The sequence below is a fragment of the Papaver somniferum genome, unplaced genomic scaffold (assembly GCF_003573695.1).
Source record: "Papaver somniferum cultivar HN1 unplaced genomic scaffold, ASM357369v1 unplaced-scaffold_52, whole genome shotgun sequence".
NCBI lineage: Eukaryota > Viridiplantae > Streptophyta > Magnoliopsida > Ranunculales > Papaveraceae > Papaver > Papaver somniferum.
Window position 1 is genome coordinate 1,180,865 of NW_020647860.1, and position 22,232 is coordinate 1,203,096.

Sequence of the window (22,232 nt, forward strand, 5' to 3'; positions counted from 1 at the left end):
AACGAACAAGCTCGAATAAAGTATTGAGTTGGATCCAAGGAAATTAGGTTTTGCGACGGACCTCGATCGTATTTCGCGGTCATCACATACCATTTTAAATTTGAGCAGTGCCATCAACATGGAGACAAAATAATTTTGACGGTTTGCATAATCATGAGTCATCCCTGGTTTACGTTGCATAATGTTGGTAGACCTTTTTTACAAATTATAGGAGGCACATGGAGGGTTCACAAAACTCGTCTCGTATATATGATACGCATCACGAACTGGAACAGGTAGGCTTTAAGGTACCCAATTCTATTCCCCATGTTAGTACGTGATATATTTCCTATTAATTAACACTTTTAACTTTTCCCAAAGACTCTCACAAACTCTAGTCCATAGGCTACAAACTAGGGGTCCGTATCTTCTGTGCCAAAGGCAATATGAGCCACCTGTGCCAAGCCAATGAAATCGCGCCACGTATTCCTCTTTATTTTTAATATCAAAACCGGATATAATTTCCTTAATCCACTCTTCTCGGTTTGGAAACAGTATCAAAACAGATTCCGTTAATGAATTTGGGAGAGAGAATATAAATAGATTATTTTCTGTTATTTTTATATAAATAGAAAATATAAAAAATATTTGACCGTATATATACACTATATATCTACTTTTATATACTTCGTTCATGATGCTAAGAAAAAAAAAACACAAACAGTTGAGTTTTATGGAGCCTGATGATTTGGAGGTACTACTTATATGAATACTAATCATATTGTATATTTCACCCAGTCAAAATATGTATGTTGTTTCTAGATTTCATATGCTAATTTATGTTTTGTATTTTGATGCTGTAGAACGCATGCCCTGCGGATAAGTTTATAGAAGGAAGTCAAACTAATCGAAGATTGGATTTTGATCAAGGTATAGATTTAAACACTTCTTTAACTGATGAACTTATTGAAGAGCCAGAAAATACTAGAAATGTTGATGAAAGTATTGAAGAGCCAACGAATACTAGAAACGTCGATTTAATGCATTTTAGAATACGAAAAGAAGAAATTCCTGTCGTTGGAATGGAGTTCGGAACCGAAGATGATGCATTCAAATTTTATAATGCATATGCTTTTATGATGGGTTTTAGTGTTAGGAAAAGTAGAACACATTTATTCCAAGATGGCAAATTGAGAGACAGACTTTACGTTTGTTCAGCCCAAGGTACCCGCGAAGAAGATAAACGCGATGATACTGTACAAAATCACCGAGCAGAAACGAGGTTTGGGTTCCTAGCAGAAATGAAAATTAATCGCACACCCGATTGTAAGTATCGTGTTAGTAAATTTTTTCCGTATCATACACATGTGACTACAACTCCTAGTAAGTCTCATCTTTTTAGGTCACACAGAAAGCTAAATATCGCAAATGCAGCTCAAGCTGATATGGCTGATAGTTCAGGAATTGCTCCTAAAGAGGCTTTTGAGTTTATGAGTAGACAAGCTGGTGGTCGTGAGAATCTTGGGTTTATACCTATTGATCATAAAAATTATTTACGTACTAAGCGAACAAGAAAAATAAAATATGGAGAGACAGGTGGTGTATTAGAATATCTACAAAAAATGCAAGTAAATGATCCTAATTTCTATTCTGCTATACAAGTTGATGAAGATGATTTGATAACTAACATTTTCTGGGCTGATGCAAGGATGATGTTAGATTATGATCTGTTCGGCGACGTAGTATGTTTTGATACTACTTTCAGGAAAAACAAAGAAGGACGACCCTTTGCCATGTTCGTCGGAGTGAATCATCATAAACAATCAATTATTTTTGGTGCTGCATTATTATATGATGAATCTGCAGAAACTTTTATCTGGTTGTTTGATACTTTTTCCAAAGCTATGTCTGGAAAAAAGCCAAAAAGTATTTTCACTGACCAAGACGCAGCAATGGCTAAAGCATTAGCTTCACAGTGGCCAGAATCATGTCATCGGTTGTGTATTTGGCATATTTATCAAAATGCTGCAAAGCATCTTAGCCACGTGTTTCATAAATTTACCAACTTCGCAACTGATTTCACAAATTGTGTCTATGATTACGAGGATGAAGAAGAATTTACAAATGCTTGGTTTAAGATGCTTGAAAAATACAATCTCAATGGAAATGATTGGCTAAGAAGATTATATGATCTAAAGGAAAAATGGGCACTAGTTTATGGGAGAGACACCTTTTGTGCTGAAATAACCACCACTCAACGCAGCGAAAGCTTAAATAGTCTTGTAAAAAGATATGTCAGCTACAAGTATGATCTATTGCGTTTTTTCGAGAATTTTGAAAGACTAGTGGATGATCGTCGTTACGAAGAAAAAAGGATGGATTTTAGAGCGAGCCAAAGTACTCCTACATTATCATTTCCAGTAAAAATTTTGAAGCATGCAGCAAGTGTTTATACACCAGCAGTATTCAAGTTGTTCCAGATACAACTATGTAGAGCTCATGATTGTTCCTTTAGCTGCTTTAACGATGGTGAAAGTGAAACATTAAGTAAATATAAAGTTATTCCACATGGGAAAAAATACCACCGCACAGTCATTTATGACTCGAAAAATAATAATGTTTCATGCAGCTGCAGGAAATTTGAATTTGCTGGTTACTTGTGCTCACATGCTTTAAAAATCCTTTGTGTAAAGGATATTAAGAGCATTCCTGATCAGTATATTTTGAAGAGATGGACAAAAGATATTAAGTGCGTTAGCACGAAAATCGGTTCAAATCTTCATGAAAAAAGAGAGTCAAGGGAAAATGTCGTAAGGAGATATAAAGAGTTGTGTAGATCATATATTCAACTAGCAACAAGGGCAGCTGAGTCTGAAGAGGTATATGAAATTGCCAAACTAGGACTGGATACCACGTTGAAGGAAGTTGATGCAAGTTTGAGGGGACTTACAATTCAGGAAGACCCAATAAACAAAGACATCACATCGGAAACTAGCGATGACCCAAAGCTAGTTGTCACTGCTATTCATAATAGCTATCAAGCAGTAAAGGGGATTAAAACAAAAGAGAAGGCAACTGGTACTACTTCCGTTAGGCCAAAAACCGCTTTAGAAAGAGCTACACAACCAAAAAAACCTCGACAGACAGTTTTAGATCCTCATGAACACCCATCTGCACTTCCACATCAAATCCAACAGGTAAAATTATATTTTCTTGATTTTTGATTGGATACAAAGTTCATTTCTTAATCAATCATCCATTATCAAGGCTAAATAATTTAGTTCATTCTTGTTAGTTATTAAACATTTTTATTCATGTCTCAGGAACCAAATTCATTTACTGGAACCATGGGAATATATAGCAGTCAAATGTTGCCGATGCCGTCATCGACATTGATACCTCAACGTAGTAGCCATGAGCTACCGATGCACCTACCCATGTCTCTGCCTTCGCATGATTTCTATATGGGAACCATGCCTACATTGACGTCTGTACCTATCTATAGTAATCCTATGTTACAGACAACTCTACCTTCAAACAATGTGCCGGTAATATACTTTTCACGACTGTTTTCATTTTTGTACGCATGCTGATTGTGAACTCAATTGTACATCTCATGTTTCGATGATACATGGTCATTTAACTAATTTTAATTATTAATATAATAGCAATGGTATACGGGAGGTAGTGGAGGCTACAATACTACAAGCAATTATCAACAACATTCCAATGGCATGGTTAACTTCTTACAGGTACAATTGATGAATTTGTTTGTCTTCCCTGTTCCCCTCAAACATTTGTTCATTGGACCTTGCTACTGAAAAGAGAACCTTGTTACGTCAAGGATTTGGGTCATTGAAGCTTGTGCGCTTCATAGAAGTTGTTTTATATAAGTTAATTAGCAAGTTAGTTCAAATTGATATTTGTATATCTAATTATGTGTACATTTTTATAATGATTTGCAGGAACAAGTGCAACTACAAACAAGACAAGGCAACGAGCAGTTGAATAACCTACATCCCCGCAGCTACCAATGAGTGAAGGAGCAGGATATTGATGCAATTATATTCTGTCTTTCAATTAATAAGATAATTTAGAAATTTTTAAATTGTTATATTTATGCTTTTAATACAAAAATTTTGATTTCAAATTGTTATATTTATAATTTAAAATTTTTGATATATTGTGCATTATCACTTCCTAGCGGTAGGTAGATCAGATTTCTAAGTGAAACTGAAAGACTGCCACACTAACAAACGCCTGAACTCTTTTTTTTTTTTTGAAGCAAATGTAGTCTATATAGCAATGAAAATAAATTAATCTGATAAATTTAACTATAAAAAATAATTTATTTATATTCTCTCTCCCAAATTCATTAACGGAATCCGTTTTGATACTGTTTCCAAACCGAGAAGAGTGGATTAAGGAAATTATATCCGGTTTTGATATTAAAAATAAAGAGGAATACGTGGCGCGATTTCATTGGCTTGGCACATGTGGCTCATATTGCCTTTGGCACAGAAGATCGGACCCACAAACTAGGACTTTAAAGAGGTTTTGAACTCTTCTTTGTTTGTTAGGATATATTCAAAATATGTAACAAATCCAATGTTTTCCTAATATAAATAAGAATCAAATCTCCACGAGTATTTTGTGGAAGATATTCACCAAAACTTTTCCTAAGTTGGTATCAGCCTTCGATCCAACATCGTTTCCGCATTTATCAATCACCCAAAACTCTTCCTTCAACACAAGCAACGCAACAACAACCATCAACAAAAAAAACAATGGCAGCTAACACAAATAGCATGCGCAATATCCAGATTCATCACCTTGTTACCTTAAAACTTACAGAAACAAATCACTCTCTTTGGAAAACCCAGTTCCAACCCATCTTAAAAGGCTACGGTCTCACTAGTTTCATAGATGGAACCAAAGAAATACCACCTAGAACTCTGCCAGATACAGATGAAATAAATCCTCTCTTTGCTGAATATGAAATACAGGATTCTCTACTTGTTGGTTGGCTCAATTCGACACTAACACCAGAAGTTCTGTGTCATGTCCGTGGAATTAGCACTGCCAAAGGAGTCTGGGATAAACTTGAAAGCTACTTTGCTCCTAAAACAAGAGCTCACATGATGAGCCTTAAGAAACAACTCCACTCTTTGAACAAAGGTAACAAGTCTCTCAAAACGTTTTTGAATGATGCTAAGAATCTGTTTGAACAACTTGCAGCTACTGGATATGATGTATCCAATGATGAAAAGATGCAGTCCATTAGCAATGGTCTGAATCAATCCTATGATCCAATTGTCACGGCACTGAGTACGAAAGATGACATGGATATGGAGTCCTTTTACTCTCATCTCCTGACGTTTGATATGCGCATTGAGCAGCAACTGTCTTCCATCCAGCAACCCGCTGTCAATGTTGCAGCCTCCCGATCATCATACATGTCACCTCCCAGCATGAACCAGCAAGGTCGTGGTTCACAGCCTCAACAAAGTTTCAATTCTGTGCGCAACCAGTTCCCAAATACACAACGACGTCTTAACCAGCCAAACCGTGGTCAACAATCAGCAAAAACATCTGAGGAGCCCTGTCAAATATGTAAAAAAGATGGCCACCAGGCACCACGCTGCTGGTTTAGGTACGACAAATCCTCCACAACCAAAACGAGGAATCCGTCTGCTTATATTGTGCTTCCAAGTTCAGATCAACATGCTAACTGGGTGACTGACACCGGCGCTACATATCATATGACTTCGGATTTCAGAAATTTGTCTATCCCTCATGAGTATGAGGGGACAGAACAAGTCCAAGTTGGTAATGGTAATACTGTTTCTATTTCTCATGTTGGTAATGCAACATTCAATCTACATTCCAGGCAATATTTGTTGAATAATATCTTTCATGTTCCCTGTATCAAAAGAGACTTGTTGTCTGTTTCTCAGTTTTGTAAAGACAATAATGTGTTTTTTGAGTTTCACACATCTCACTTCTTTGTGAAGGACAATTTGACGGGGGAGCTGTTGCTGCGCGGCCTGAATAAGAATGGTCTTTACATCTTAGATGACTTGGAAAAGTTTGATCATATCATCGAACCTCAAGTACATGTTGCTTCATCTCTGCCAGTGTGGCATCAACGTCTGGGTCACCCAATGATAAGAACTGTCTCAAACATTTGTCGTCGATTTTCTTTACCTGTTTCGAATAAATCTTTTGATTACTGCAATTCGTGTCATGTAAGCAAGAGTAAGAGATTACCCTTTTATCTTAGTAGTACTTCTTATGATACTCCATTGAGTTTAGTTGTTTCTGACATTTGGACTTCACCAAAATTGTCTAGAACTGGTTTTAAATATTACATGTTAATTATGGATGTCTATTCCCATTTCACTTGGATATTTCCTTTGGTTCAACGTTCTTCAGCTTTATCTACATTTATTCTCTTTCGAAAGCAAATTGAAAATCTGACAGAGAGGAAGAGTCGAAGAGACTAGTACCACTAGGGAAAGAGGGTTATCTATCTTATCTACAATCTACTAATACCACTAGGGTTTTGATAACGGACAGTTAGGATTAGTTTTATCAATGGTGTATATTTAGCGGGTTTTTCGGGCGAATTTGGGCGAGTATTAGCTAAAACCAACTCGCACCCATAGACAACGGATTTTTATTTTCATAACCAACCTCCCACCCATAACGGACAGGTCCGGATTAAAAATCCACATATTTAACGAATACCGGCGGATTTGGATATGATGGACGGATCTTGTGCAGCCATATCTCAAGTTGTGAGCCCAATTTAATGGCACCATGTATCGAAACTTTAAAAAAGAAATGAAATGTTTGCACTCATCTCTAAGAAACGAACAAGCTCGAATAAAGTATTGAGTTGGATCCAAGGAAATTAGGTTTTGCGACGGACCTCGATCGTATTTCGCGGTCATCACATACCATTTTAAATTTGAGCAGTGCCATCAACATGGAGACAAAATAATTTTGACGGTTTGCATAATCATGAGTCATTGAGTCATCCCTGGTTTACGTTGCATAATGTTGGTAGACCTTTTTTACAAATTATAGGAGGCACATGGAGGGTTTACAAAACTCGTCCCGTATATATGATACGCATCACGAACTGGAACAGGTAGGCTTTAAGGTACCCAATTCTATTCCCAGACTCCCCACTTACTATTTGATGCCATGAACCAATCTAATCTAATCTAATCTAATCTAATCTAATCTAATCTAATCTGTTTTCAATGAAATGCATGGGGTTGAATGAAAAGGCAATTACTGCTGGACCAATGTGTTTTCTTTCCTTTTTTTAATTGGTCAAATTTAGGCCATCCTCAGTAATTACGATCTCAGGTTCACATGAGTTACTTCTCAATTCCCAAGGTTCAGTTCTGTTGAGTTTCAAATAAACGTGTTTCGGGAAGACAGGAACTTAAGCCGACTGTCAATCTTGTTCTTTAAAAATCTTGTTTTTATTATATAGCCTCAAAATATCCTAGCTTGATTGGGGTATTATCCAGATTAATTGGGGTATACCCAATTTTAAATGGACTTTTTGTAAGGATTAAGGAGAAGTCCTAATGGGTGAAGTTACAATATTATTCTTGCTCTTTATAATTCTTATTACCCTAAATCAGTTTTATTTTTTTCATTTCATCTTCCTTCTTCTTCTTCTTCACCTCCACAACCATACCGGCTCTCCTCCATCCCCACCACCGAAACTCGTCGATTAATTTGTCGTGATCGTTGATTCAAAAGTTCCGATTAATCTTCAAAAATGGATCCGCCGCGACCTAGGGCTAGTCGTATGAAAGGAGCAAATCGAAAACCCAGTGAATACAACCCTGAATTTTCAAAATTAGTTTAAAGAAAAGTGAAGGAAAAAACCGTGAAGAAGAAGAGATCAACGCCGCCGAAACCGAAGAAATAGTGCGGTTAAGAAAGTAAGGGCCTACTTAAACTCGCTCTAGTACTCCAATTTCATGTTTGCATGTCAAATTAGGTCAGAAAAATCAAAATTGTGAATTTGCAGTTATTCAGCCGGCAAGGTGTTTGTTCCATGACCTTGCCGACATTTCATAGCTAGGTTTAGTCGGCAAGCTCTTAGGTTGAAGATCTTGCCGGCTGTTTAGTATTTGTAACTGCTACTTGCAGAGTCAGCAAGGTATTCAACCTAGGACCCTGCCGGCGTCAGTTTTTCTTTTTTAGCCGGTGGGTTATAAATTTGTACCCTGTCGGTTGTATTTCAATTTTTTTGTGTCTCTTGTTGCCTTTTAGTTATTTGAGTTTTTATTACACCGGCAGGTTATTTGAGTCAGACCCTGCCAGCTACACCATATCCGGCAAGTATTCTAGTTATAGACCCTTCCGACTTTTGTGTCGTCGGCAAGGTTTTATTTGTCGACCCCGCTGACTTTTGATTTCTTATTAAATTTTTCTTGTTTAGGTCGCAAAAGGGAAAGAATAAAACTGCTACTCCTCCTTCAAGACCTCCTCGTGTTGGTGAAAAACTCTTGACTGTAACACATCGAGGGGAATTCGTTGAGCCGGGGATGCTCAAGATCCGTGTGTGGAATGATTCTCAACCACCATCGGAATCAAGTGATTCGGATGAAACTCCAGATGAAGACCAATCAATTCCATCTGGTAGAAGAGGTGATGATGATGATGTTGTTGAAAGAACTTCGGCTGCTGGAGGAAACAACAATGATGATGATGATGGTGATCAAGACATGCTACATGTTGCAGGAGGTAATGATGATGATGATGATGGTAATGAAGATAAAGATAAGGATAGAGAAGATGAAATTGTTGAAGAGGAACAGGAAGAAGAAGAAGAAGGTGGAGAACAAACCCAAGCTGCAATTGCAACCGCCGAAAGACCGGACAAGAGGGTTATCACTAAACCAGCTGATTTACACATGCCTCCTTTTCATTTGATGGTTAGACTGAAACCAGGTGAGCCTCCAAAGGGAACCCCAGAAGATGGTGGACAAGTTCTTTTTGGATACAAAGACTCATGGGCATGTCAAATCCATAATATTGTCGTAAGTAATCTCAATCCGTCTTTGTTTTTTATTTAAGTGTATCTATCTTAAATTTGCGTCAAGTGTTTGTACTTCTTTTCATTTTGTCTTTTTGGTATTTAGGATCACAAGAATGCCATCCGTCTCATGAGGCGCCCAATTTCATGTTCAGTGACTAAGAACTGGGATCTTGACGATGAATGTGACGAGGTGCAAGCGATTGTCAAGAACTCCGGGTTGTGGCCTGCGGTGGAGAGTTCGAATATTGAGCATGATAGAGTTACCGTATCTGCATTCTGTGAGAGGTTCTTCGAAGAGACTCATACAACTTTATTCCCATTCGGTGAGATGGCGATAACTCCCGATGATGCTCATCAAATTCTAGGCCTCGAGGTTGAGGGAAAAGCAATCAGTAAGGGATTCAATAATAAAATTTCTTGGGAGGGTATCTTCAAATTGGCCAAAACTTTGTTCGGTTGGGATCAGACTAAGACGGAGTCTATGCTTGTGGTGAAGGATGGTCATCTAAGCAAGAAGTTTAATCTGAAGAAGTTGAAGGACACATTATCTGGGACCAAGAAAATTTATAAGGAGGAAGGAAGGGTGGACTTGGTGCGAATCAATGCTACCGCGTCATCTTATTTGCTATACGTCATGGGAAAATGTATCTTCCCCGACAGTTTCGGAAGCATGGTCGACGTCAGGTATATGCAATTATTGGATCCCTTAGATAAGATGCATGAGTATTCTTGGGGTGCGGCGGTGGTCGCCTTCTTGAACAATGAATTGACAAAGGCTTCAAGGGCACTCACTGCGCAAGTTAACGTAAATATATGTCTCTTCCAGGTAATTTTATTGTCTAAATCATTTATATTTGCTAAAATTCTAGTAAGATAAGATTCTTACTAAACTTTGTGTTTGCATAGGTTTGGATATATGAGCACTTCCCTACTTTAGTGAAAGGAAACTCTTAAGTCAAAGTGAATGAGAAGCTTGCGATTGATAAGCCAAGAGGACAAAGATACAGTTTTAAGGGTGGTTAGGATAAGGAAATACCGCAACAACTTATCAAAATCTGAAGCGGGTTGGACAAATTGACTGCGAAAGAGGTAATATTTTATACGTATCGAGATGCTAGAAATCAAGGTTTAATCCAAAGGAGGGATGATGTTGCATTATACTACAGTCTCTTGCTTTTCACCCATGGATATTCAATGTACGATCCACATCGGGTAATGATACAATTGGGTTTTGTCCAAGAAGAACCCCATTTCGATACTGAGCCGTCTTTTACAGTGCTAAGGGAGGACTGCACTACGTCCCAAAAAACTATTAACGTCGCTTACACTCCAGCTCCATTTACCGATCATTCGAACGAAAGACGTGGTCGTAAAATCGATACGAGTCTTTTGGACGAGGTGACAGAAGGTCATGAAGCTCATGAGAGATACATGTCGTGGTACTTGGGTTGGGCTTGTCCTATTGTGATTAGGGAAATGACTGCTGAAGAACTGGCTCATAAGAGGAAGATGGCATCGAAAGACTCAGCAACAAGTCTTAAGTTCTTTGTAAGTATTTTAGAGTTGATCTTATTGTTTTAACATTATATTATCGAATCATTCTATTAATTTTTTGTTGTTTAATTGAAAATAGAAGGAGCATTTGAAAAGCCTTGTGAGGGTGATGTGTTGCGCGAGAGAAAGAGTAGAGCCTTTGTCGATTGAAGAGCAAGCAAGCACATTGACTTTGCTAGCAATGTTGACAATGAGGATGCCTATGAATTGTTCAAGCAAGCTGATGCTGAAGTAAAGAGGAATAAAAAGCCAGGAGGGAAGCACAAGCCAAGATGAATGCTGACAAAAAGAGGGCTCGTTCCACTGGTGGTGAATGTAGTAGTGGTGGTGGTGCTCCTAAACGAGGCTGTGGTCGTGGTCGTGGTGGTGAATGAATGCATTCCTAGTTTATTTCCTTATGTTGTAGTAGACAAATGTTAAGGTTAATGGTTGTGAAAATGTTTTTTTTTAAGGTTTGTGGGACATGTTTCCATATTTTGGACAAAAAATGTTGGATTTCTAGTTGTTGAATTAATTGTTTGTTTAGCTATGTAAAGTTTCAATACTTATGCCAGCATGTTTTTTTAAGTTACATTGCCGACTACACCAGGGTTGTGAGCTGTCAGACTGTCGGCCCTGACAGCAGAAATTATTTGCATACTAGGGTCGAAAAGGTAATCATATTAAACCTAGCCGACTGGTTTACGGACGGCAAGGTATTATGTTATCGACTCTGCCGACTATGTGTTGCAGAAAATACCTTCTTATGATGCCTAAAAGCATAATAAGTTCGACATGGTTATAAATCACGATCTTGCCGACTATACCGTATCCGGCACGCTAATGACAAAATACTATTCCGACGTTAAACATAAAAAAATGAACTCCTGATGCCTAAAATCATTAGAAGGTCGGCAGGGTAAGAAAATTAATACCCTGCCATCCAAACTTAGTCGGGGTATTGGTGAAACAAAACCGCGCCGGCGAATTCAAAATTCAAATTTTTTGCTAGTACAATTGCATTGATTGACTTGTACTTGGGCACTATAACGGCCAAATTTGGGACCATCTTATAAATAAACTACTTATCTCTACAAAACAACACACACCTATTTGCATATACTCTCCAAAGCTCATATCATCATACACTCCATCTAACTCTCCCAATAGCTCTCTACATACAACAATGGCATCATTTGACTCAAATGAAGATTTGGCAATCACCAAAGCGTGGTACGCGGATACTCGAGTTAGACATCAGTCCTCCGTAAGGGTGGATGCCGTAACCTTTTGGGCTAGGGTACACAACAAATTTAGGCAAGATTTTGGGAATCCTAATAGAAGAAGTGTTCCACAAGTCCATGACAGGCACCTAGTCATCGAAAATGCGAGATTTGATTTTTTAGCTCTCCGACCCCGGATTTTCAATGCTATCAACTTCAACTTGTCCATTGAACAATTTGTAAGTATGTTTGTGGTTTATTTTACGTGATCCATGTTGTTTGGTCTTCCTACTAAACACCACTAACAAATTAAGTTTGTGTTTTTCTTTTGTAGCATGAAGTCGTCAAAGCGCGCTACTTGGAGGAAAAGGGGGAAGCATTCGCATTCGATGCAAGCTATGAATTCATAGTCTCCAAAATCCCGGAGTATGCCCCGGACTTCATGCAGGCCGAAGATGATTGGGATTCCTTCAATGAAGATTGATGGTTTTAGTGTAGGTTTTGTGGGTAGATCTCTATGTAAACCCTCACCCGATTATAACTCGTCCACTAGGGTCGCCTAGGATTTCAAAGGCTTGATGCTCATGCTAAGTGCATTCGTTTTTCCGTCGACAAGAAGTTATATTTTATGTTTCAATCAATGTAGTAACCAAAATTGCATGAATAAAGTGAATTGCATCTATTAGAATTCAGTTTTCTTTTTGGGGATAACTAAAGTCGGCAAGGTTGTAAGATTACTACAGTGCCGACTAAATGCTAGCCGGCAAGGTAAGAAATCAAATAGTTGCCGACTACATATAGCCGGTAAGGTAAGAATCAATACCATGCCGAATACCTACGCATTTATAACAGTCTTCTGTGTCAAAAATAATAATGCCGGCATTGTCTTCATTTGTATACGTTGCCGGACATTTTAAGTCGACATTTTCTTCATTGGTCGACCTTACCGGACGATATTGGTCGGCATGATCTTCATTAGTCGACCTTGCCGACTTTTCATACTTCAGAACTGAAAGTGTTGATTTCTTCTTTGATTTTGAGTATGATTTCATACAACAGATTTGCAATCCCATTTTTTTGAAGTGTTTCGGTTGTGTGCTTTCATTTTCGTTGCAAGAGATACTCTCAAACAAAAAAAAATCATCCCACAAAAGTTCAATCAAAAACAAAATTTCATAACTTAAATTCATAAGTTTTAATCTATTCAATCAATTTAAACTTAATTAATTAATCTAATCAGAATTTTAGTGTTAATTAAACAAGGGTAATTTAGCCATTTAGAAAATACACGGTTAAGGGGTGGCTTAGTTTACTTCAAAATGACCCAGATTTTGTCTCATTAGGTATACCCCAATCAAGCCAGGCAAAATATCGTTCTTTCAAATTGCATAATCATGAACCTATAATCCAACCGTCGGTCATGGTTTTAATTTTGATAACCGCTAGATCTTCGGTTCGGCCAACGGTTTCACCATTAACCGCGCCCTAACCGAACCGGAAAACCGAATAATACAGACCGTCGATTTATTTTATCCTTATCAATTCTAGCCGTCTAGATTAAACCCTACACTATATATATATATTTTGAAACCCTAATCTTAGGGTAGTTTCTCTTCTTCTCTGAGACACTCTTCGTTTCTGCCTCTTCTCCTCTCACTCACTGTAACCTAAACCAACAGAAACAGAAATCCCATGTTGAGAAACAGATGCAGTAGCAGCAGCAAGAACAGAAGCTGGAATAGTCCCAGTACCAGTTGCAGAGATAATATATGGTTCAGATTGTTGTAATAACCATTGGATGGTTTCACCATCATAAGATCGAACAACCACCATCATAATCCGAAGTTTCGAGGATTATTTTCTTTTAGGTGTGTTTCAGTTGTGGATCTAATTAGGGAATTACTTCTGATTTTTTTTCTTTAATTTATTTTGATAGAAAAACCCTAATTTTATGTCTGGATGCATGTATTAGTCTTGGATAATGGTGTTTTTTTTCGATTATTGAAGTAACCAAAGGTTTAAGAAGAGTATATGAGCAATAGTTTTGAGTTTTGATCTAAATGTTGAACTTGATGTTTCTGTTGATCAAAGAGACTGCAAAGGAAGAAGAGAATAACATATTGGATTTAGATGTGGATGTTGAATTTGATTATATCCTCAATAATGATACAAAATTTGATTATTTGTAAATTAATGTCCAATTAGATTTGAATACCATATGTATGTTAAACAAATTTCTTACACAACTATATTTTCATTAGAAATTTTTTCCTTAAAAAGAAAAGTTAAAATTGATTTTTTGCAAACTTGTTTCAAACGATCGGAGACGGATCGGTTTTTAACCGAACCGATGAAAATACACTTCGGTGACGATTTCAAAAATAAAAACCGAAGCAGCAACGGTTAGTTGGACGGTTTGGCATATAACCGCACCGAACCGACCGTTGTGCACCCCTACTTGCATCTGCATGGGTGGAAGAATGTTCATCTTTGTAACGACGCACTTGTGCACAATACTGCTGCAGCACCGCCCTCAGGCTCAGACCCCACGAACCACTTTTCTTTCCGTGAACACTATACAGGCAACTAAGCATCAAAGTCCAAAATGTTGTTTACTGCCATCTCCCATTACGAAACCATCTTGCAAGGAACCTAATTGGCAAGCTGCTTTGCTTGATGTTCGATGGTCTTCATGTATACTGAACCTGGGGGATCCCGCCAACATCAACCTTCCAACTAAGTGAATTGAACTAAAATTTTAGTAGAACCAAAATGCTCCTCAGTTGTTCTTCAGATACCTCAAGAGTCCAAATTCAAACCAGTTATCAATTATATTCTGATATCCCGCCCACTTTCAATTATTAAAAGCAACCTGGATGATCTAAAGGGAAAAACACATGCTAACAGGGCCAACAGTTTCAACTATCCTTGGTTTTCAAGATAACAAAATATTCAATCGGTTAGATCAATCAACCAAAAAACAAAAAAATTAGTTAGCAACACTCTTACTAGATAAGACCTTATCATTTATAGACATTGGTAACAAAAATGCAATCTTCACAGTTCTGGATAACGCCATGTCACGCCTTCCGTAAAACAGTCTAGACTTCAACCACACCGCTAATGGTGCTCCAGAACCTCCCCCTTGACATAGAGAGAGTTTCGTCTATCGATGAACAGCAGAATGACAGTGCTGTTGGCACTGCTTTTTTTCTAGCCAATCTGCAGCTGCTCCCCTCCGGCACTTCACGCCTGACTTTTTAGAGCCTAAAAGGGAGTCTTGCGCATATAACCAGAATCCTTCGTTTGGTTATGCAAAAGACTCTGTACAGTTGGAGATACTAGACCATGAACCTGATGCTTTATTACATGAGATAGAAGAAATATGCCAGAGTTAGGCATTTGCTCCAGCCATCGACTGTTTGGATCCACTCTCTCCAAAGTTTAGACAGCCTTGGAATATTCAACCATGAAGAAGGCAGGGGCCAATGTATATGGATAAATGCAGAAGGGCTCTTGGTTTAATTGAACCCTCACCAGAATAGCTAACATCTAATTAACTTATTGCAATAAGTTGGATCTACAAGGAATGCAGAATATGGTGATCCATAATTCAATCTTAAATAAAAAAGGAAATATATGGCTGTTTTGGAATAAGAGTTTGCCTACTCCAAGTGTTGTTTCAATGTCAAGTCAGATGATTACTGTTAGTGGTGGTGGTAATTTGGTGTCTGGAGTTCATGCTCATGTTGGTGCAGCGTAGAGAAGATTCTTATGGTTAGAAATGGAAGCAATAAGTGTTATGCAACTTCCTTGGCTAATAATTGGTGATTTCAATGCTATTACAATAGCAATGGAAAAAGTTGGTGGAAAGCCTGCAAATACTAAGAACATGCTTGAGTTCAATAATTGTCTTAACAATTGTGACTACTTCAACCTCCCAAATCAGGACTTGAATTCACATGGTCAAATTGTCAACATGGTGCAAGAAGAATATTATGCAATCTTGATAGGGCAGTCTTTAATAATTTATGGATTCAAAAATATGGAAGATGGAGTTACAAGGTTGGGATGAGGATAGCGTCTGATCATGCTCCATTACTGGGAGGGTGTGTGTATCTTGTCCTAAGCCAAAAAATGTTCCACAAAAATTTCAGAGGATTTGGTTGGATCATCCAAACTTTATGGATGTAGTTTCAAGAAGTTGGTCTGAAAGTATTGAGGGAGATTCTGCTTTTATATTTCAAAGCAAATTAAAAAGGCTCAAAAAGGTGCTGGTAGATTGGAATTGGAGAGTTTTTGGTAATGTGAATGTGCAAATAAAAGAAGCAGGAAAGGAAGTACAAGATGCAATGGAAAAATCTGATGCTAATCCTCTAAATGAAGAGTCTGAACAAACTTGTTCAAGCTGAAAATAAATTAAATTCAAAAGAAGTACAATTAAGTACAATGTTGAAGTTAAAAGCCAGGACCAAATGGGTCAAAGAAGGTTCATCCAACACTAGCTTTTTTCATGCAAATTTCAAGGTAAGACAAGCCAGAAATTCAATTATTGAACTGGAGGATGAGAATAATGATATTGTCACAGATCAAAGCAAAATTGCAAAAATTTTCATTGAGTATTTTGAAGAAAAATTTAAATTTAAGGAGGTAGACATCTCAGATTCCTTACTTGAAGTCATCCCAAATACCATTACAAATGAAGACCAAGCAATGCTGGATGCAATACCTTCAGATGGAGAAATTTGAAACATTGTTTTTGAAATGGACCCTGACAGCTCACCTGGTCCAGATGGATTCTCGGGCAGTTTTTACAGAGCATGTTGGAAGGTAATTCAAGCTGATCTTGTAAGTGCAATACAATTCTGTTGGAAGAGGAGGTTCATTCCTAAAGGCTTAAACTCAAGTTTTCTAGTTTTATTACCAAAGATTGAAGGTGCAAGATCTCCTAAACATTTTAGACCAATTGGGTTAAGTAATGTCAGTTTCAAGATTATAACCAAAATAATTACAACTAGAATGTCAAGTCTTGTGCATAAACTCATATCTCCTCAACAAGCTGCATATATAAAAGGAAGAAACATACAAGATCAAATTGTTCTTGCTTGTGAAATGATCAATGAAATGAAGAAGAAGAGAAGAAGTGGAAATATTGGTCTAAGAATTTTATTTAAATCAGCAAAAGTCTCAGTAATGATAAATGGGGGTCCAAATGGTTTTTTCTCAGTTGGAAGAGGCTTGAGACAAGGTGATCCTTTGTCTCCAATTTTTTTGTGCTAATGGAAGATGTCTTGAGCAGAAATATTTCAAAATTGGTGTCTGAAGGCAAGATAACTCCAATGGTGGTAAGAAATGGCATTCATCCCTCACACATGTTTTATTGCTGATGATGTCTTCATTTTTTGTAATGGTGCAAAGAAAAGCTTACTCAATCTGATGAAACTTCTTGAAGAATATCAGAAAAGTTCAGGCCAAATGATAAATAAGAGCAAAAGCAAGTTATTTGTAGGTGGTACAACAACTGCAAGAATTATGAAAATCAAAGAGATTATGCAAATGGAAGTAAGTTCTTTACCTGATAAGTATTTAGGAGTTATCCTTCAAGCTGGCAAAGTTAAAATATCAACTATATGGCCAATGATAGAACTTATGCAAAAGAAGCTGGCAGTTTGGAAAGGTAAATTGTTATCATTCAGTGACATATTAGTTTTGATAAAATCAGTTCTAAGTAGCATTCCTATATACAGCACGTCAGTATACTTATGGCCAAAATCTGTAATCAAAATTTGTGAGAAGATAATCAGGAATTTTCTATGGTCTGGAGATACTAGGTAATTCAAAACCCTCTCATGGAAGAAGGTCTGTTCTCCTTACAATGAAGGTGGATTAGGTATCAAAAGATTGGAAGTGCTAAACAAGGCACTTTTAATGAAGCTGTTATGGAGAATAATTCGTTGTAATGAAGAGTGGGCTCTTTTCATTAAAGCAAAGTATCAGGATAAAAATGGATAATGGAAGAGTAATTGGCAACTATCTTCAATTTGGCCAGGATTAAAATGTGCCTGGAATCATTTAAAAGAAAATATAAGGTGGTGCATTGGAAATGGGCGGCAAGTTTCTATCTGGTTTGATTCTTGGATTGGTAAAGCTCCTTTGATTGAAGAAATTGGTAATTCTGAATTTCTAAATGCTAATATTCAAATGAAAGTGTCATGCTAATATTCAAATGAAAGTGTCAGATTTAATAATAGATGGCAAGTGGAATCTGTCTAATCAGTTTAAGCTCCTTCTCACTGGGTATACTCTTCCTGAAATTGGTACTGGAGAAAATTGCCTAATCTGGAAAGGTGATATGAAAGGCAAATTCACAACTTCTTCTGCCATTAATGTTATCAGAAATAAAGAACAACATTTTCATTGCTACAAGAAAATTTGGAATTCAAGTCTTCATCCTTCCATTGCATGCAACATTTGGAAATTGGTTCAAAAAATATATGTAGATGACACCACAATGATCAACAGAGGATTTGAGCTTGCTTCTAGATGTTGTATTTGTGTTTCAAACCAAGACAGTATGCAACATTTGGCATTTGCTGTGGGAATGCAGATTTAGTATAGACATTTGGAACTGGATTTGTTCTGTTTTCAATATGCAAATTCCAAAATCTTATGAACATGTGTGGAGGAATGCAAAAGGCAAGAGTCCATTCATAAAAGAATGCTGGAATGTTACAGCTTGTACTATCCTGAAAGAGTTATGGTTCCAGAAAAACAGCATGTTGTTTGAGCAGGTTAAGCCAAACATTCTGAGATTTAAAAGCAAGATTAAAAAGACAGTATTAGAAAGTGGGTGCAGAATGAACAGTCATAAGTGGAGCACTGATACTGATTAAAAAGTAATTCTATTCTTTGCACTGGAATCAAGAAATCTCAAATATCAAGACATCAAACCTTGCTACTGGACACCTCCAAGCACTGGAATTATCATGTTTTGCTGTGATGGTATTTCAACTGGAAATCCAGGAGTTGCTGGTTTAGGAGTAGTTGTAAGACATCATTCATGTCAAGTTTTGGGTGTGCTGGCTGGAGGAGTTGGAACTGCAACAAACTATATAGCAAACGCATATGCCATCATATGTGCAGTGGAGTTAGCTGTTGAATGGAAGATCTCTGATATCATAATCAATTCAGACTCTCAAACTGTGTTGCAGGAATTTGAAGAAAACAGATTGCCATGGATGATTAAAATGAGATGGATCAAAGCAAGTGCTCAGATTTATTCCATTCAGTTTATACATAGTTTCAAGGAAACTAATTTTTCTGCAAATGCTGCTGCAAAAAAAGGAGCTATTCTTGGTGCAGGTCAAAGAAAGTGGTATTCTGGAAGACCAGGTTTCCTTGCAAGAATTGAACAGCCTAATATTACATATTACAGAATGTGTTAGATTGATTTTCAAGCCTATATAGTTGGCTTCTTTTAATTTTTTCAAATGCTCTTGTAATTCTTAACAATCTTTTCTCTTATTAATAAAATTTGTGATTTAGAAAAAAAAAAAACATCTAATTAACAATCTGCTGTTCATTGATTTGTTTGCTGCCTATCTAACAGCTACGCACTAGTATATTACCGGGCTATAAATAATACCCACATGATACAACTTGCGTCAATAGCAATAGCTTCACAGTTAAAGACTGAGAAAACATAAAGAACACGGCTTAAGGTCTACAAGTTACAACTGTGAAGACAGTACAAGTTTGAGAGAGATCCCATCTCAACACACCTCCAATATCATCATAATCTTGTTCATAATCACCTTAAATCAGAGCTCATCCCTGGGAAAAATATCCTAGTTGTGAACACAAATCAACTCTATCTTGTACCCTGTTCCGACTTTCCCTAACACCTGTATCCATGTAATATCTACTGTCCCTCGATGGAAGGTATTGACCACTGAAGTAGACTACAACACTACTCTACATAATACAATTATAAATGCTTACTAAATACTAACCATCTTTATATCATTTCCCGTCATTTTACAATCCCAAATACAAATCTCTGTGCATCCTCTCATATGTAACAATGCAGTATCCTCTCCAAGGTTGTAGTTTGAACTAAAACAAGCTCACAGTCAGCTACAAAAGATTGTTACGAGACAGATAGGGTGATAACTAGAATAGAAAATGTCACTATCACCAAAAGAACGCCATTCCTTGAAAATTATTCCCTCTAGTATTTTTGATCAGCATTTCCTCTACCTTACAAATGTGGTGCGTTTTCTACTCAATGTCAAGTAATTAAGAACTAAACACTAGATGCTGAACTAACCATATCACTGATGAAACACTCCGTTTTCTACTCAATGTCAAGTAATTAAGAACTAAACATTAGATGCTGAACTAACCATATCACTGATGAAACACTACGAGAAACATTATCAATAACATCATAAGAAGCTACAAAATTATACTAGAGGAACTAACTAACATTTATAACAAATTCAGCAAGCAATTTTAAAAAAAAAAAAAAACTAACCTAGTTTTATCATTCAAAAACTGCCCTTACCAGATACTAAACGCCATGTCTTGTTCTGCAATCACTTCTAGTCCTCTACAACTTCTTCGTTGTCATGGTATCTTGAAAATACTTAGCATAAGGATGTCCTTTCGGAACAAGTCTTCTATAAATACTAAACTGTTTTTCAGCTTCCTCAGGCTTCTTCAACATTGAATAAATAATACCTTGACAAAGATAAGGTCTGAAATCTCTTGGTTCTTCCTTAACAAGTTGTTGATAAATTTTCAAAGCATCTGTATATTTACCTTCAAGAACTCTGACTTGTGCAACCAACAATTTAAAATCTCTTACATCTTGTTTTCTCTTTCCTTTCTTACAGATCTCCATAGCCTTTTCAATCCTTTTCAATACATTATCTAGTTCACCTGATTCTGACTCAGATGCAGCCATTACTAATCCATGATAAGCTTCAACATCTAAAGGGTTTCTAGAAATGACCTCTTCAAACCCTAACTTGGCCAATTCTGTATCTCCACTATAACTCAAAAGATGAGATTTCATTAGTGGCCATTCCTTTTCAGTTGGTTCAGCTCCAAGCAAACGATCGATAATTGAAATCGCTTCTTCCACTTTTCCAGCTTTGATTTTAATTTCCATTACTGCTTTTAAGGCTTTAACATCATCTGGGTTTGAATCTAAATACTCGTCCAACACTCTTTCTTTCTCTTCATCAGTTTCTTCTGTAATACTTTCCTTGTCTACCGTGGGTGTAGAAACAGGAGCAGCAATGGAGGGTTTTTGCATGCGATTGAAGAAAAGAGCAGTAGCAGTAATGGCTACGCAGGTAGTTTTGAGAAAAGAAGAGAGTGGTTTTAGGGTTTCAAATTGTGGTTGTTTTTTCTTGTTAGGGTTTTGATGAAATTGGATAGATGACGTTTTGGCAGAGGTTTTTGAGAAGGAGATTGTTGAAATGGATTTTGGAAATGGTATTATATTAGTCTTTGATGATAGATTCAGCAATCGATGATTGTGTTTGATTCCTGCAACAGACTCCATTTTTCTTTCACTGTTTCTCTTGAAAATTCACAAGAGACTAGCTAGGTAGGTCTGTCTAGCGGGCTTGGATTTTGGGTGAAACCCAAAATTATTATACGGACCGAGAATAGTTCAGACCGAATCAACAAGGATATACCGAGGATCCGAATCTAAGGTGTATTGGATTATGATTTATTATATAGATAGTAGAACCTCTCTTTGCCTACGGGTTGTGCAAATTGTTCAGCCGTCGTAAAAACTATGTCCTATATTTGAGAGTTAACATTGTCTCCCATCCAAATCCGGTACTTGTTACTGGAAAATGGGTTTGGGTTCTTGGATAGTAGGACCTCTCTATATTAATATTTTTGGGTATCCACAAAATTATTAATATAGAGAGGTACCCATATAATATGTAAAAATTTAAGTTCAATGTATGCGCAATGTATTTGTAGTTGTATTTAGACGATATATATATATATTTTTATAGATATAATATATATATAAGTGCATGTATATATTTTGGAGTTTGTAGTTCCAAGAAGCTTCAAACATGCTGGACAAGTTAAAAATATTTTGGTTTCAACGAGAAGGTGGCTATGCTGATGATATATGACGCATCCATAAGTTAAAAGATGATGTAGTAATTTAAAAAATTAATTCTTTTTCTCAGACAACTATAGATAAGTATTTTGTTTAAGCATAAATTTAATGTAACTAGATATATATTTTTTTATTATAGTACTAGAAACAACTCGTGTCGTAACGACACTGCTTTAGTATGATATCTGACTGGTTCTGGACTTAAAATTAAATCGTGTTCCTTTGCAAGATAGTTTTCTATTTTGTTTTAAACGAAAATAATGTCTAT

At 36.9% G+C, this 22,232-nt stretch overlaps 3 protein-coding genes across 3 annotated transcripts; 2 read left to right on the forward strand and 1 right to left on the reverse strand.

Moving 5' to 3' along the window:
• The first annotated feature begins 712 nt into the window (after positions 1–712).
• LOC113343010 (protein FAR1-RELATED SEQUENCE 5-like) lies at positions 713–4,016 on the forward strand. Its single transcript, XM_026587347.1, has 5 exons — positions 713–733; positions 843–3,176; positions 3,303–3,527; positions 3,648–3,731; positions 3,945–4,016. The coding sequence occupies exons 1-5, from the start codon at positions 713–715 to the stop codon at positions 4,014–4,016; spliced, it is 2,736 nt and encodes a 911-aa protein (XP_026443132.1).
• A 14,778-nt stretch (positions 4,017–18,794) lies between these two features.
• LOC113343012 lies at positions 18,795–19,253 on the forward strand. The gene has a single exon (XM_026587348.1). It carries the CDS (start codon positions 18,795–18,797, stop codon positions 19,251–19,253), a length of 459 nt encoding a protein of 152 aa, XP_026443133.1.
• A 943-nt stretch (positions 19,254–20,196) lies between these two features.
• Positions 20,197–21,457, reverse strand: LOC113343051 (protein SLOW GREEN 1, chloroplastic-like). The gene has a single exon (XM_026587379.1). The coding sequence runs from the start codon at positions 21,380–21,382 to the stop codon at positions 20,420–20,422; it is 963 nt and encodes a 320-aa protein (XP_026443164.1). The 5' UTR covers positions 21,383–21,457; the 3' UTR covers positions 20,197–20,419.
• Between the last annotated feature and the right edge of the window lie 775 nt (positions 21,458–22,232).